Source organism: Pteropus medius, unplaced genomic scaffold, assembly GCF_902729225.1.
Source record: "Pteropus medius unplaced genomic scaffold, Ma_sr-lr_union100, whole genome shotgun sequence".
NCBI classification, from domain to species: Eukaryota; Metazoa; Chordata; class Mammalia; order Chiroptera; family Pteropodidae; genus Pteropus; species Pteropus medius.
Window position 1 is genome coordinate 19,787,318 of NW_024352784.1, and position 13,523 is coordinate 19,800,840.

Consider the following 13,523-nt stretch of genomic DNA (forward strand, 5'->3'; position numbering starts at 1 on the left):
TGTGGAAAACCCTGACAAGAGCAACTGATATCCATCAGATATCTGTTTGAATAAAATATATATAAGAAAAAAAAAGTTGGAGTGGCAAAATTATTCATTTCCATTTCCTTTAATAATACCATAATATATTTTGTTCATTAAGCAATAATCTTGATAATAAAAAATAAGTCAGTAAAGAAATTAATAAATCATAACATATAAACATTAAGAGGCCAAAGAATGTCGGTGTCATCTGAAAACCATTATAAGTGTCACAGTCATACAAGGTAACATGGGCAGTAGATGGCCATTTTTCTGAGTATAGAATACATGACTGCAAAGTTAAGAGTGCCTCAGGCAAAAAACTGGGGCCTCACAGCCCAGGAATAGAAAGTTTTGCTAGAATCCTCTGCTGAAAAATAAACTAAGGTAGGGAGGCCCATTGCAAACATTTATTTGCCACATTCGCTCTCTTTCTAAACCAGGTTTACAAAAAAAGAAGATTCAAGCTTAATTCAGAGAATTAATACCAGAAAAATGCTTTTCCCTAAATGTTCCAGCTAACTGAGGCAAAGCCATTTCTGTTAGGTTGTTTGATCCATCAGAGTTAATGAGTGTGCGTTCCACTTTCTTTTGAATACAAATACCTTCTCCTCTCAAGATCAGACTTCTTTCTATGAAACATTACCCCAGTGTGAAGAACTGAATCCTCGCCATAAAACTGGTTTAACATTTGGCGATAAAGAATATTCATGACTAAGGGCCTGCTTCTTTAAATGTACCTTATATTCTTGTGCAGGAAATGTATGCATGTTTTCACACAATAAGTTACGAAGCAGCCATGGCTCATGCTTGGCTTGAGTCCTCAAGCACAGGGTCCTGCCAGGTCCCTACATCCACCTTCTTCCTGGGACAGCCCCACCCACCACAGCATGGGTACTGGGCCATGGACAGGCAGCTGCCTCTGCTGCTGTGGGGGTTTCAGAGCACACTTCTCAGATAGAATCACTTTGTATAATGAATAAATTATTGAACACAAACAACAAAAACAACATGTTTCTAGCCCTCAGGCCCTATCTCCCTCCATGCAGCATCACCTCCATGCTTTGGCATACGCTATTCCCCCTGCCCGAATGCCCTCCCTTCCATGCTTTGGCATATGCTATTCCTTCTGCCCGAATGCCCTCACACTCTGTTGGCAAACACCAACTCCACCTCCGAATCCTGCTCAAACAACCCCACCTCTCTAAGGACTTTCCCGTTTTGTACTACATACTACCTCCACTCAGTAAGTCTGAGTTAACCTTTCATCCACACCTGGCTTGTGTGCCTCCTATCTGACCTACTCTACTTCATTGTAATGTACTATAATTCACTGGATGCATGTCCAACTTCTATTCTAGATTGTGCACTTCCAGAGGGCAGAACTGTTTATTTCCTATCTAGGTCTTGGAACTCAGAACGATGCCTTGTAGATACCAGGCACCTAATAAAAGGTTACTAAGCTAAACTGAGTTGAATGGAAACATTTAGGTAAGAAACTATGTAAGAGTTAAAGGAACCACCAATGAAATGGCTTTCCTGATTTAAAAACTTCAAATTATTTTGGGTATAAGACATCTAAATTAAAGTAATAACACAAGTTAACAAGCAGCTCCTCAAGTGGATTGTTACATGCAAGGCATACTCACCGACCACCATGCTAGATTTCGGCCAGCCAGGAAGAAGTCTTCCACAGTCCCACGGTTGCTTGATAGCATAGTCTTAAAAGATACCAAACCAAAAAACAAAGCAAAACAAAAACAAACAAAAAACCATGGAATACAAGAAACCAAACTGCTTCAAAGACACGAGTCTCTCAAACGATTCACTTATGGGGTTAATCTCTGTAGCAGATATTCCAAATCCATTCTCCCCTTCTTTCTTTTTGAGAATAGAAGTCCCTACCTCCTGAGTTAGAGGACGGCTCATGGCTGCCTAGCTGGAGACTACAGTCTTCCAGCTCTGACATTGCATGGGAATGTCCATTTCTCTACACTCTTGTGAAAATAATATTGCTTTATTTTTTTTTTCCCAACTAGTTAACCAGTACCATGGTTTCTGGCAGAGTCCAGGAGATAAGTGGTTTAGTGAAAATAGGGGTCAATCAGTAATGGCAAATCTAAACATGCACCTGGCTTCTTCCAGGACAGCAATCATGCTGCCATTACTATAGTGTCCTTCCAACAGTGTCCTCTCTACCTGGGGTCCCCAGCTCTGATACCCAGACCCCAGTGTGGTCAAAAGACACTACTAGGATTTCCTGGATTACCTAGGAACAGCACAACCTAAGGATGATAGCTGATTGACAGAAATGCATTTCTGTGGGAAGAGTGAACTTATTACCAACATCTGAGGTATCTGGATTATAATGTGGTCCCTTTACAACATAAAATCTTCAACCAAAGAAACAACTCTACAAAAGACACATTAAGTTCGTCTCGTTTCACCTATTCACTAAATATTTGTCAAGGGCTTACTATATGCAGAGCTGATCTCTCCTAAGGGAGTTGGTTATCAGTGGTATGTAGGTGGAGGTGCATTAAAATTTTTAAAAGTCATTTACAAAATGTTCTAAGATGAACCAAATCAACTTCTCTTTCCATTAAAGAAAGAACCAGATAGGAAGAAGAGGAGATCCTCAGGAGAAGGTGGCTTAAGCCCATGTCCCTGCCTCTTCTCCCCTCCTTCCTCTCTTTCTAGAACAACACAACTATGGTAGCCAGGTTGGTGGGTAGGAGATGCATTCAATACCTCAAATCTCTGGGCAGAGACTGGTAAAAAAAGAAGGCAAACAAGAAAAAATATAAGTTTTTCCCTTTTAACACAATATAAGAGCCAAGGTGCCAGCAACAAAGACTGATTTCCCAGTTCCCTGTGGGTGCTCAGCAGACTGCAGCTGATGAATGCTTTCAGAAAGGAATGCCATCCGTACCAATGTGCTTAATTCAGTTCAGTGAGAAATGGGTGGTTGGTTTAATAACCGGAAAAAAATAAAGCAAGACTCCTCTGCCACATCATATATAAAAGTAAATCCTAGATGTTCTAGAGAGTTAAATATTTTTAAAAATCTATAAAATATTAGAATAAAATTTAGCATAATATCTGTACAAAGTTGGAGTGGGGGAAAACTTTCCTGATCAAGCCAGGAAATCTAGAAGATATACAGCAGCGGTCCCCAACCTTTTTGGCACCAAGGACTGGTGCTCCTATGAGAATCCAATGTCTGATGGCCTGAGGTGGAGCTGAGGCAGTGATGCTCTAGCTCTGGGGAGCGGCTGCAAATACAAATGAAGCTTCGCTCCCTTGCCTGCCACTCACCTCCTGCTGCGTGGCCCGGTTCCTAACAGGCCACAGACCGGTACCCATTTGATATCTGTCCGTGGCCAAGGGGTTAGGGGTCTCTGATGTAAAGGAAAAGAGATAGTTGATTTCTTCAAAGTGAAGAAAAATTCAGATGACAAAAAGATGCCATTAACAATCTAGACCAGAGGGTCTCAACCAGGGGAGATTTCCGTGCCCCATCTGTCCAGGGGATATGTGCCAATGTCTGGGGACATTTTTGGTTGTGAATGGTAGGGCTCAAGGTTACTTCTAAGCATACAATAACACACAGGACAGACCCCCACAACAAGGAATTACCTAGTCCCAAATGTCAGTAGTGCCGAGGTTGAGACTGGTCTAGACAAGTGATAATTTAAACATATTAGTAATTCAAATGACAGACAAGTTGATAACAGCAAAGTCAAACAACCCAATTCAAAGATGGGCAAATAAAGTGGCTATTCACAGAAGAAGAAAGTCAATGGACAGTAAACCCATGAAAAGATGTTCAACCTCGCTAGGAATCAAGGAAGTGCTAATCAAACTACAATATGATACCAGTATTTACCCATCAGATTGGCCAACTGAAACCAAAAAAAAAAAAAAACCTGACAAACCAAACAACAAATAAACAAACAAAAACAACTGGAAGTAACAAGCAAGGCTGGTGAAGGCTTGGGGAAAAGGGCATGCTCACACACTACTTGCAAGAAATGTTAAATCTCAACAAGCTTTGTGGACTGGCATTAAATATCTACTAAAATTTCAAGTAAACATATCCTTCTGACCCAGCAACTCCAATTTCAGAATGCATGCTACACAGATTAAAAGCACCAACACAGTAAAAAGAAAAAAAAAGAAAAAAGAAAAACTGACCTGGCAATAATCTAAGTGTCGATTAGTTTGGAAGAGCTAAATAGTACATGTTTGTATGATGATTATGCAGCTAATATAAACACTAGCTAGATCTCTATTGGCCTGTAGGACTCTCTCCATCATACAGTAAGTGAAAAAAAGCAAGCTGCAGAATATATATATGATCACATTTTTTTGTAAAGACAAAACACAAAAACTCTTCATATGTGTCTGTATATTTGCATAAGCACTGAGAGAGGGGAGGAAGGATACACAGTACATGGTTACCTCAGAGAGATGGGAATGGATGGGGAAGAATAATACATTCTTTAAATATTTATATATCTTTTCATATCTTACAATAAGAATGTTATACTTTTGTAATTAAAAACAATATGATTTATAAAAAAGAACCAAAGGAAGATAATAACATAAAGACAGAAAAAGATCAAAGCATTCTGGATAACCATGCATGTTTTATGGCTCCAAGAATAAAAGAAACAGGTTTCCTTTGAAAGTGACCAGATGGCTTACTAGTCCTCTGACCTTGGCCAGACTGAGGCCTCAACTGGGCTGGGAATAAAACTGGGTGGGAGCTTCTTAATTCAGTAACAGCAACTGAGGAAAGGATCTCCAAACAAGCACTACTCAGAGATCCTGCCTAGGTCACCTGAATGAATATTTTTTATAATTGAGGCCAATTTTTAAAAAGTCATTTGTTTGAATGATTTAGATAAATACTTCAGATTTCTCTTTTACATTTGGTATAAAGGGCCTATATTTTCTCTTCTGGTGCCAAATTCTCTTAATAGGTTGTATACTGTCTCGTTACTCTATCTGCCCACTAGCAAAATAATGACTTGTAAGCCCTCAAATGAGTGTCCTTTGAAGGTCCTACTTGTGATCTGGTGAGGCACCCCAAGTAAAGGTCACATGTGCATGAAAACTTCAGCTGGGAGGGGGCCGTCCAGAATGAAAACTCTCCTACTGGTTAGCGAATGGTGGCACTGCCACCAAATACTTCTGCTTGGTGAAGCAGGCAAGGCAGAGGCCTCTGATGGTTAACAGCTTAGCTGAGGGATGAAACCATGACACTAGCTGAAGCTTTCACACCCATCTTGCCTTTCACTGGAACAAGGGCTGGATCCTTCCCAGCACTCTATCTTTTTGAGTGCTTACATGCTAAGCTCTAGTGGGAGAATGCTAATAAAGGAGACATGTCTACACTATTAGGAGAACCTTGTTCTGGACGAGAAAACATAAGCTCTTCTTTCAAATTTAAAGAGAACATTTGGTTCCTTACGTTACATGTATGTGCCCTTTGAGGTCTTCCTAGCAAGGCAAAGTGATTAAGCTTATGAGTCAGATCAGGAAGCTCTAGTTTCCAATCTGAACTCCATCATTCCTTCTTTGTTACTTAACCTCTTCGAACTTCAATTTCCTTACCTGAGAAACTGAAGGAAATAATAGTGTGTTGTTTCCAGCATGGTTGAGGATGTAATGCCCTTAAGCACCTACCTAATCGTCAGTAGCTGTTATTATTACCACCATCATCACCATCATAACAATGACGTCTTATTAAATAATGCTTAGGTTTCAGGCAACAGGCACAGGGGAATTTGGCCCATGTGTTTGTTGCAGGCGGGGAGGGAAGATGGGGTTGGTCAAGTATGGCTCTGTTGCCAAGGATAAGCACTTACTCTTGGCTAGAACGGTGGGGAGTAACTAAGGGAAGGACCAGCAGAGAGGTCTTGAGGGCTGTGCTCAGGCAAGGGCAGGGATAGGACCGTGCTCTGGAGTGCAATAAGAGGTGGGGACGCACTAATTTGACAGGAAGGGGTCAAACCCAGGGCCCTGCCCTCCCCTCAGGGCTCTGACGTACCCAACACCCGATGCCCAGGACCAGCAGGAAGTAAAAAACTATCGCCAGGATGTCTAAGACACTGTCGATGCCCGAGCCCACGACACTCCATTGCGAGATGTCGCCAAGCCAGGGGAGGTTCATGGCGCCAACGCTGGGCCAGACGAGACCACGCCTGACTATTAAGGAGGCGGCAACGGCTTTGCTTTTGGCTTCGGCTTTGGCTCCACCCTTGCCGCAGGGCATTCTGGGGACGGCCGCGGGGCAGCCTGGGAACTCCGCGTCCGCTCCGCAGCCCAGCCATCCTTTATGTCTAGTTGCTGCCAGGCTGCAAAGACTTCGTTTCTTACCAATTGCTACGCTTAGCGGGATGAAAAACACTTCTTCACTGCTAATTCAGGCACAACGCCCTCCCTTTGTTGTCTACAATCGCTTTATTCTAGACTAAGAGTTGGGCTAGCCTGGGGCTAGCGTGAGGCTTCAGAGGCAGGCTCTTGTAGCTATCTTTCTGAGCCATATTGGAACCTGGGGCAAAAGGAGAAACATTTTTTTACAATTTTGATATTTTGCTCATTGTGGATTTTGGCATTAATTTTGATTTATTAAAATGTTACATTAAAATACTGGCGCGTCTTTAAATTTTGACCCCAAGGAGAATGCTTACTTTCCTCACTTTTAATCATGGCCCTGATTGGACCTACTGATCACAGAGGGTCCACATTTTTTTGCAGATTGGTTTTTATTGATGATGTGTGAATTTTCAGTCTAAGCCAAGCCTTACTCTCCTTGGTGTGTTTCTCTGCTAAATTGTATTTTTAGAAATCATGGTCAATACTACTACTAATAATAGCCAACACATACAGTTCTTGCTAGGTGCCAGACCTTCTATGCACTTTACATTTATTACCCCATTTGGTACTCACAATAACCAGTTAATCTGAGTCTGTAACCACAAGGGCAGGGACACGTGTTCTTGTAGCGAGTCAGAAGTCTACAGTCTCCCAACTGTATTTTTTAAAAAAATTATTAAAAATGAAAGAAGTCTATGGTCTCAGACTCCTGAGCAGAATTCTATTGTCCTAGTTTAGTTTAGTGATGTCCAAATGAAACATAATGTGAATTACAAATGTTATTTTGTCCAGCTTCGTTGAGGTATAATTGACCAATAAAAGTTGTATATATTTAAGGTGTGCAATGTGATGCTTTGATATATGTGTATGTTGTGAAATAATTAGCATAATTCAGCTAATAAACATATTAATGACCTCAGTTACTATTTTTGTCTTTGTGTGGTGAGAACACCTGAGATCTATCTACTGTCAGCAAATTTTAAGTATATAATATATTATTATTAACAATAGTCACCATATTGTACATCAGATTTCTAAAACTTGTTCATCTTATAACAGAGTTTGTACCCTTTGAACAGTATCTTCCCCTTTCTCCCAATACCTAGCTTCTGGTAACTACCATTCTACTCTGTTACTATGAGTTCAACATTTTTTTTTGTAAAGATTTTATTGTTCACTACAATATTTAAAAATATTACATGATAAATGAGACCACACAATATTTGTCCTTTTATGTCTGGTTTATTTCGCTCAGCATAATTTCCTCCACATTCATCTACGATGTTGCAAATGGCAGGATTTTCTTCTTTTTTAAGGTTGAATAATATTCCATATATATGTTTTACATTTCTTTATTCATCTGTCCATGAACACTTAGGTAGTTCCCATATCTTGGTTACTGTAAATAATGCTGCAATGAACATGGGAGTGCAGATATCACTTTGAGATAATGATTTTGGTTTTTTTGTATGTATATCTAGAAGTGAGATTGCTGGATTATATGATAGTTCTATTTTTTAATGTTTTGAGGACCCTCTATGCTGTTTTCCATGCTGGCTGTACCAATTTACATTCCAACCAGTATTCCTTTTTCTCTACATCCTCACTAAGACTTGTTATCTTTTTTTCATTTTTTAAAGTTTATTGGGGTAACATTGGTTAATACAATTATATAATTTTCAGGTGTACATTATAATTTGACATCTATATATTCTATTGTGTGATTACCACCCAGAGTCCAGTTTCCTTCAGCTACCATGTATTTGATCTCCTTTACTCACTTCACCCTCCCTTACCCGCTTTTTTGACCCTCTTTACCCTGTCTACCTCTTCCCTCCTCCCCCACCCCTTATCCTCTGGTAACCACTAGTCCATTGTCCATGTTTCTGAGTCTCTGTTTGTCCTGTCCATTTGTTGCTTTTAGATTTATATCCCACATATAAGTGTTATCATGTGGTTTTCAACTTTTTCTGTCTGGCTTATTTTGCTTAGCATGATTATCTCGAGGTCCATCCAGGTTGTCACAAATGGCAGTATTTCATCTCTTCTTATGGTTGAGTAATATTCCATTGTATATATATACCACAGCTTCTTTAGACAATCATCTATCATAGGACACTTTGTTTGCTTCCATGTTCTGGCCACTGTGAATAATGCTGCTATGAACATCGGTGTGCAAATATCTTTTTGGTTATGGGTTTTCAAGTCTTTGGGGTAAATAGCCAGTAGAGGGGTTGCTGGATCATATGGTAGATCAACTCTTAGATTTTTGAAGAACCTCCATACTGTTTTCCATAGTGGCTGTACCAATCTACAGTCCCATCAGCAGTGTATGAGAGTTCCTTTTTCTCCACATCCTCTCTAACATTTGTTATTACTTGTCCTGTTGATTATAGCTATTCTAACAGGTGTGAGATGGTATCTCATTGTGGTTTTGATTTGCATTTCTCTAATAGATAGTGATGATGAGCATCTTTTCACATATTTGTTAGCCATTTGTATGTCTTCTTGGGAGAAGTGTCTTCAACATAAATTCTTATGCTTGGCTGGTTAGGTTACAAATGAGCTTTTCCTGTCTTTGACTATTCAAATTTAGCTCATTCATATATAGTACATATTAGTGAGAAATATTAATGCAGACTGCTATTTATTGTCTTTGATTATTAAATATGCAACAAGCATTCCTTTTGCTTCAGGAAAATCTTGAATTGCAATTGATATTATAGTAATTCTTTGTAAAATTTCCGAGACTCAACCAATGAGCATTGGCAAAAGCACATCATTAAATTCATTGCTCTCTATTTCTTCAACAGTTCTATAAAACGGCGATGATCCATATTATTTGCAGATGTATACTGAATGATTTTAAAGGCTGTATTTGTCCATGATGGTTTTTGTAAAGTCTGCTATAAAAATTAAGCACAAATATTTTAAAATAGATATTACAGGGTAGAATAAAGCAATAGGGAAACATCTATCTCTTATACTAAAAGAAAAACTTTATTAAATTTGGAGTTTTGACCTAACATAGATGAAACACTGTTTGTCATGGTAACAACTATTTTTTTACTCTATATTTGGCTGAAATTCTTCTTTGATAAATGTAAAAGGTTAAAAATATCTCTGCCATAAGTTTGATATTTATTGTCATAAATTGACAACATGTGTTCATAGGTTTGGGTGTTCTTTGAGACAAAATGTATTCAATATATTAATGGGATAGTGTCTCATGTCACATGACTCAACTAAAGCTCAGGAAAGGTACTTGCAAATTTTCAAATTTTGAGTCCATTCATTTTTGATACTGTTAAAAAGGCCTTGTTTCAAAGGCTATTGTTACAAGGCTTAATTGAAAAATCTTTCACTTTTTGTAAAATATTTTTTATAGCATTTTCTCATAATTTTCTAACAATTTTCCATAACTGAAATATTCATTTTTGTCATCTTTCCTTCTAAATTGTTTTTCTTTTTGGAGAAAGAATCCAAGCTGCTTTAGAGCTGGCAAAAGTACAAACTCAAATTCTGTTAAAAAATCGTTACAACTTTTTTTGACATTTATTTTTGATTTCAGGCAACTAATTTTATAATTTTTTTTTTTTTTGCCATTGAGAGCAAGTTTTTAAAAGTCAAATTAACTATGTAGTTGTTGGAAATTTCTCTTAATATTGTTCACTTTATTAGTTTTATTTTTTTTTGCATACCCAATAAATAAATCTACTGTAGTATGATACATAAACATTATGTTCTTTAGATGAAGCAATCTCTTTGTTTTTATGATCCCTTTTGTACTTGGCCATTATCTTTACTCTGAAATCTATTTTTCTTTCCTTCCTTCCTTCCTTCCTTCCTTCCTTCCTTCCTTCTTCCTTCCTTCCTTCCTCCTCCCTCCCTCCCTCCTACATCCCTCCCTCCCTCCCTCCTCCCTCCTTCATTCCTTCAACTTCAGTCCTTCCTTCCTTCCTTCCTTCCTTCCTTCCTTCCTTCCTTTCATTTCACCTATCTCCTTACCCCCATCAACTTGTTCTCTATATCTATGTGTTTGTTTCTGGGTTTTCTTTTTCATTTTGGTTTATTCATTTATTGTTGTTGTTTTTTATTTTTAGATTCCATGCATAAGTAAAATCATATGGTATTTGTCTTTCTCTATCTGACTTAAAACCCTGTAGGTCCATCCATGTTTTTACAAACGTCAAGATTTTATTCTTTTTTTGTTTTTTAATAATATTCTAATATATACATATATATCACATCTTCTTTATGCATTAATAATATTCTAATAGATACATATATATCACATCTTCTTTATGCATTCATCTATTGATGGACATTTAGGTTGCTTCCATATCTTGGCTATTATAAGTAATGCTGTAATGGACATAGGGGTGTATATATCTTTTTAATTAGTGTTTTTGTTTTCTTTGGATTAATACCTAGAATTGGAATTTCTGAGTTGTATGGCAGCTCTATTTTTAATTTTTTTGAAGAATCTCCATATAATTTTTCATAGTGGCTTTGAAATTTTTATATTTAAAGTAGATTTCTTGTAGCCAGCATATAGCTGGGTCTTAAGTTTTTATTTAATCAGATAATGTCTACTTTTAATTAGCATGTTAAGACCACTTACATTTAATGTAAGCATTGGTGTAGTTGTGTTTAAATATGCCATCATGCTATTTGTTTTCTATTTCTCCCATATGTCCTCTTTCTCTTTATTGTCCTTCTTTTGGATTAATTCGTGTGCATGTGTATGTGTGTGTGCACATTCACACTTTCATTTCATCTCCTTTGCTGGCTTATTCACTATAACTCTTTGTTGTGTTATTTCAGTGGTTGCTTTAGGGCTTATAGTATATATATTTAACGTAACCAAATTTACCTTCAAGAAATATTATTTCACATCACATACAGTATAAGAACTTTACAATAGTTTGCTCCCATTTTTTCCCTTCTAGCCTTTGTGATATTGTTGTCATACATTGTATTTTACATTTGTTATAAACGTTATATTTTAACTTATAAATGTTATTTCTCTTTTAAACAGTTTATTATCCTCTAAAAAGATTTAAATAATTTTAAAATGTTTTTATATTTACCCACTGTGGGTCCCAGGTCTGGCTGTGATCCAGGTTTGCAGCTAGGGATAGGACTCTGGATTTAAAATGTTACATTAATGTAGAAAGGCGCCTGTGCCTAACTTATGTAAATATGACTCAGCTTATTGTTTATTACGCATGTGTGGCAGAATGCCACTATTGTTCTCTGATGTATATAAAGCCCATGTGGTCCCCTAGAGCAGAAGTGCGCGCTCCCCACAATAAAGTTGGTGCCTGCCGTTTCATTCTCATGTCAGCTCCTCGAGCATTTTTTCAACTAGGCATCTCACCACCGAAGCCTTCCCTTCTTGATCAGCTCAGCGCTGACACCCACATAGTGACCATTGCCAACACTCTTCATTCCTTTGTGTAGATTCAGATTTCCATTTTGTGTCATTTTTCTTCTATTTGAATGACTTCCTATAACATATTTTTGAAAGGCAAGTCTGCTGGTCATACATTCTTTCAGCTTTCATAAATCTGAAAAATCCTTACTTAGCCTTCTTTTTAAAAGATATCTTTACTAGGTAAAGAATTTTAAGATGACATCTTTTCTTTTCAATACTTTAAAGATGTTGCTCCATTGTCTTCCAGTTTGCATTATTTCTGATGAGAAACCTGCTGTCATTTTTATCTTTGTTTTTCTGTACATAATGTGTAATTTTTTCCTGTAGCTGCTTTTAAGATTTTCTCTTCGATGAGCTGGTTTAAGAAATGTGATGATTAGAATGTGTCTTGGTATAATTTTTTTCATGCTTTCATGATTATAGTTTTTTAAAGTTCTTAGATCTGTGGGTATCTAGTTTTCATCAAATTAAGGACAATTTTCACCATATTTTTTCAAATGCCTCACTCCTTTCTTTTAGAGGCTCCAAGTACATGTATATTTGGCCACTTGAAGTTATCCCACAGATCTATGTATTTTTCAGTTATCTCACTGATGCTTTACATATTTTTCTCAGTTCTTTTACTTTGTTTTAAATTTTGGATAGTTTCTACTGCTATGTCTTCAAGTTCACTAACTTTTTCTTCTGCATTTTCTAATCTGTAATTAATTTCAAGTAGTGTATTTTTTCATCACAGACATCATAGTTCTTAAACTTTAATATAAAAAAAATCTTCCATGTATTTACCTAACATATTTGATTTTTTCTTTAACTCTTTGCGAATATGTAATGGCATTATAAGAACTGCTGCAATGTCCTTGTTTATTCATTATATTATCTATGTCAATTCTGGATCAGTTTTGATTGGTTGATTTTTTTCCCCTTTATTATGGATCATTTTTCTACTTCTTTGCATGTCTGGTTATTTGTAGTCGAATGCCAGACATTGTGAATTTTATCTTCTTGGGTGCTAGATATTTTTGTATTTCTACTAACATTACTGAGTTTTGTTCTGGTATGTGGTTAAAATAATTGGAAACAGTTTAATCTACTCCAGGCTTGCTTTTAAGATTATTTTTTAGGCTAGAAGCATTGAGTCTAGTGTTAATTTTCTCCACTACTCAGGCAAACTCTTCTGAGTATCCTACCCAATGACCCATAAATGATGAGGTATTCCATACTCACTAGTGAGAAAAGACATGATTCTCAGCCCTGCGTTTCCTCTGGGGATTGTTCTCTCTAATTGCTTTGGGTAATATTTTCCTGTAGTGTCAGGTAGTTTCCTCATATGCATGTACTGATCACTATCAGCTGAATACTTGAGGGTGACTCTGCAGATTTGCAATTTTTTTTTCTGTTTAGCTCTCTCCTTTTTGACACTCTGCCATCTTGGATCCCTGGACACCTTATCTCTTCAACTCGAAGAGACCACTGGGCTCTGCATTCTTCCCTCCCTGAACCTCAGCCTGAAAACACTCTCTGGGATAATCGTAGGGCTCATTTTGTTTGTTTCCCATCCCTCATGGACCACTGTCTTTTATTGCTTGATGTCCAATGACATAAAAACCATTTTCCCATGTATTTGGTGTTGTTTTTTCATTGTTTCAGGCAGGAGACTAAATCTAATTCCTACTAC

At 37.4% G+C, this 13,523-nt stretch overlaps 1 protein-coding gene across 1 annotated transcript in view; it reads right to left on the reverse strand.

Annotated features, from left to right (window-relative positions):
• Positions 1–6,115, reverse strand: part of LOC120590551 (sodium/glucose cotransporter 1-like) — a 59,150-nt gene extending 53,035 nt beyond the window's left edge. The window contains exons 1-2 of the mRNA XM_039848341.1: positions 6,080–6,115; positions 1,671–1,742 (exon numbers count right to left, since the gene is read on the reverse strand). Of these exons, the coding sequence (XP_039704275.1) occupies positions 1,671–1,739 (69 nt within the window). The 5' untranslated portion in view covers positions 1,740–1,742; positions 6,080–6,115. The remainder of the gene's footprint in view (positions 1–1,670; positions 1,743–6,079) is intronic.
• Between the last annotated feature and the right edge of the window lie 7,408 nt (positions 6,116–13,523).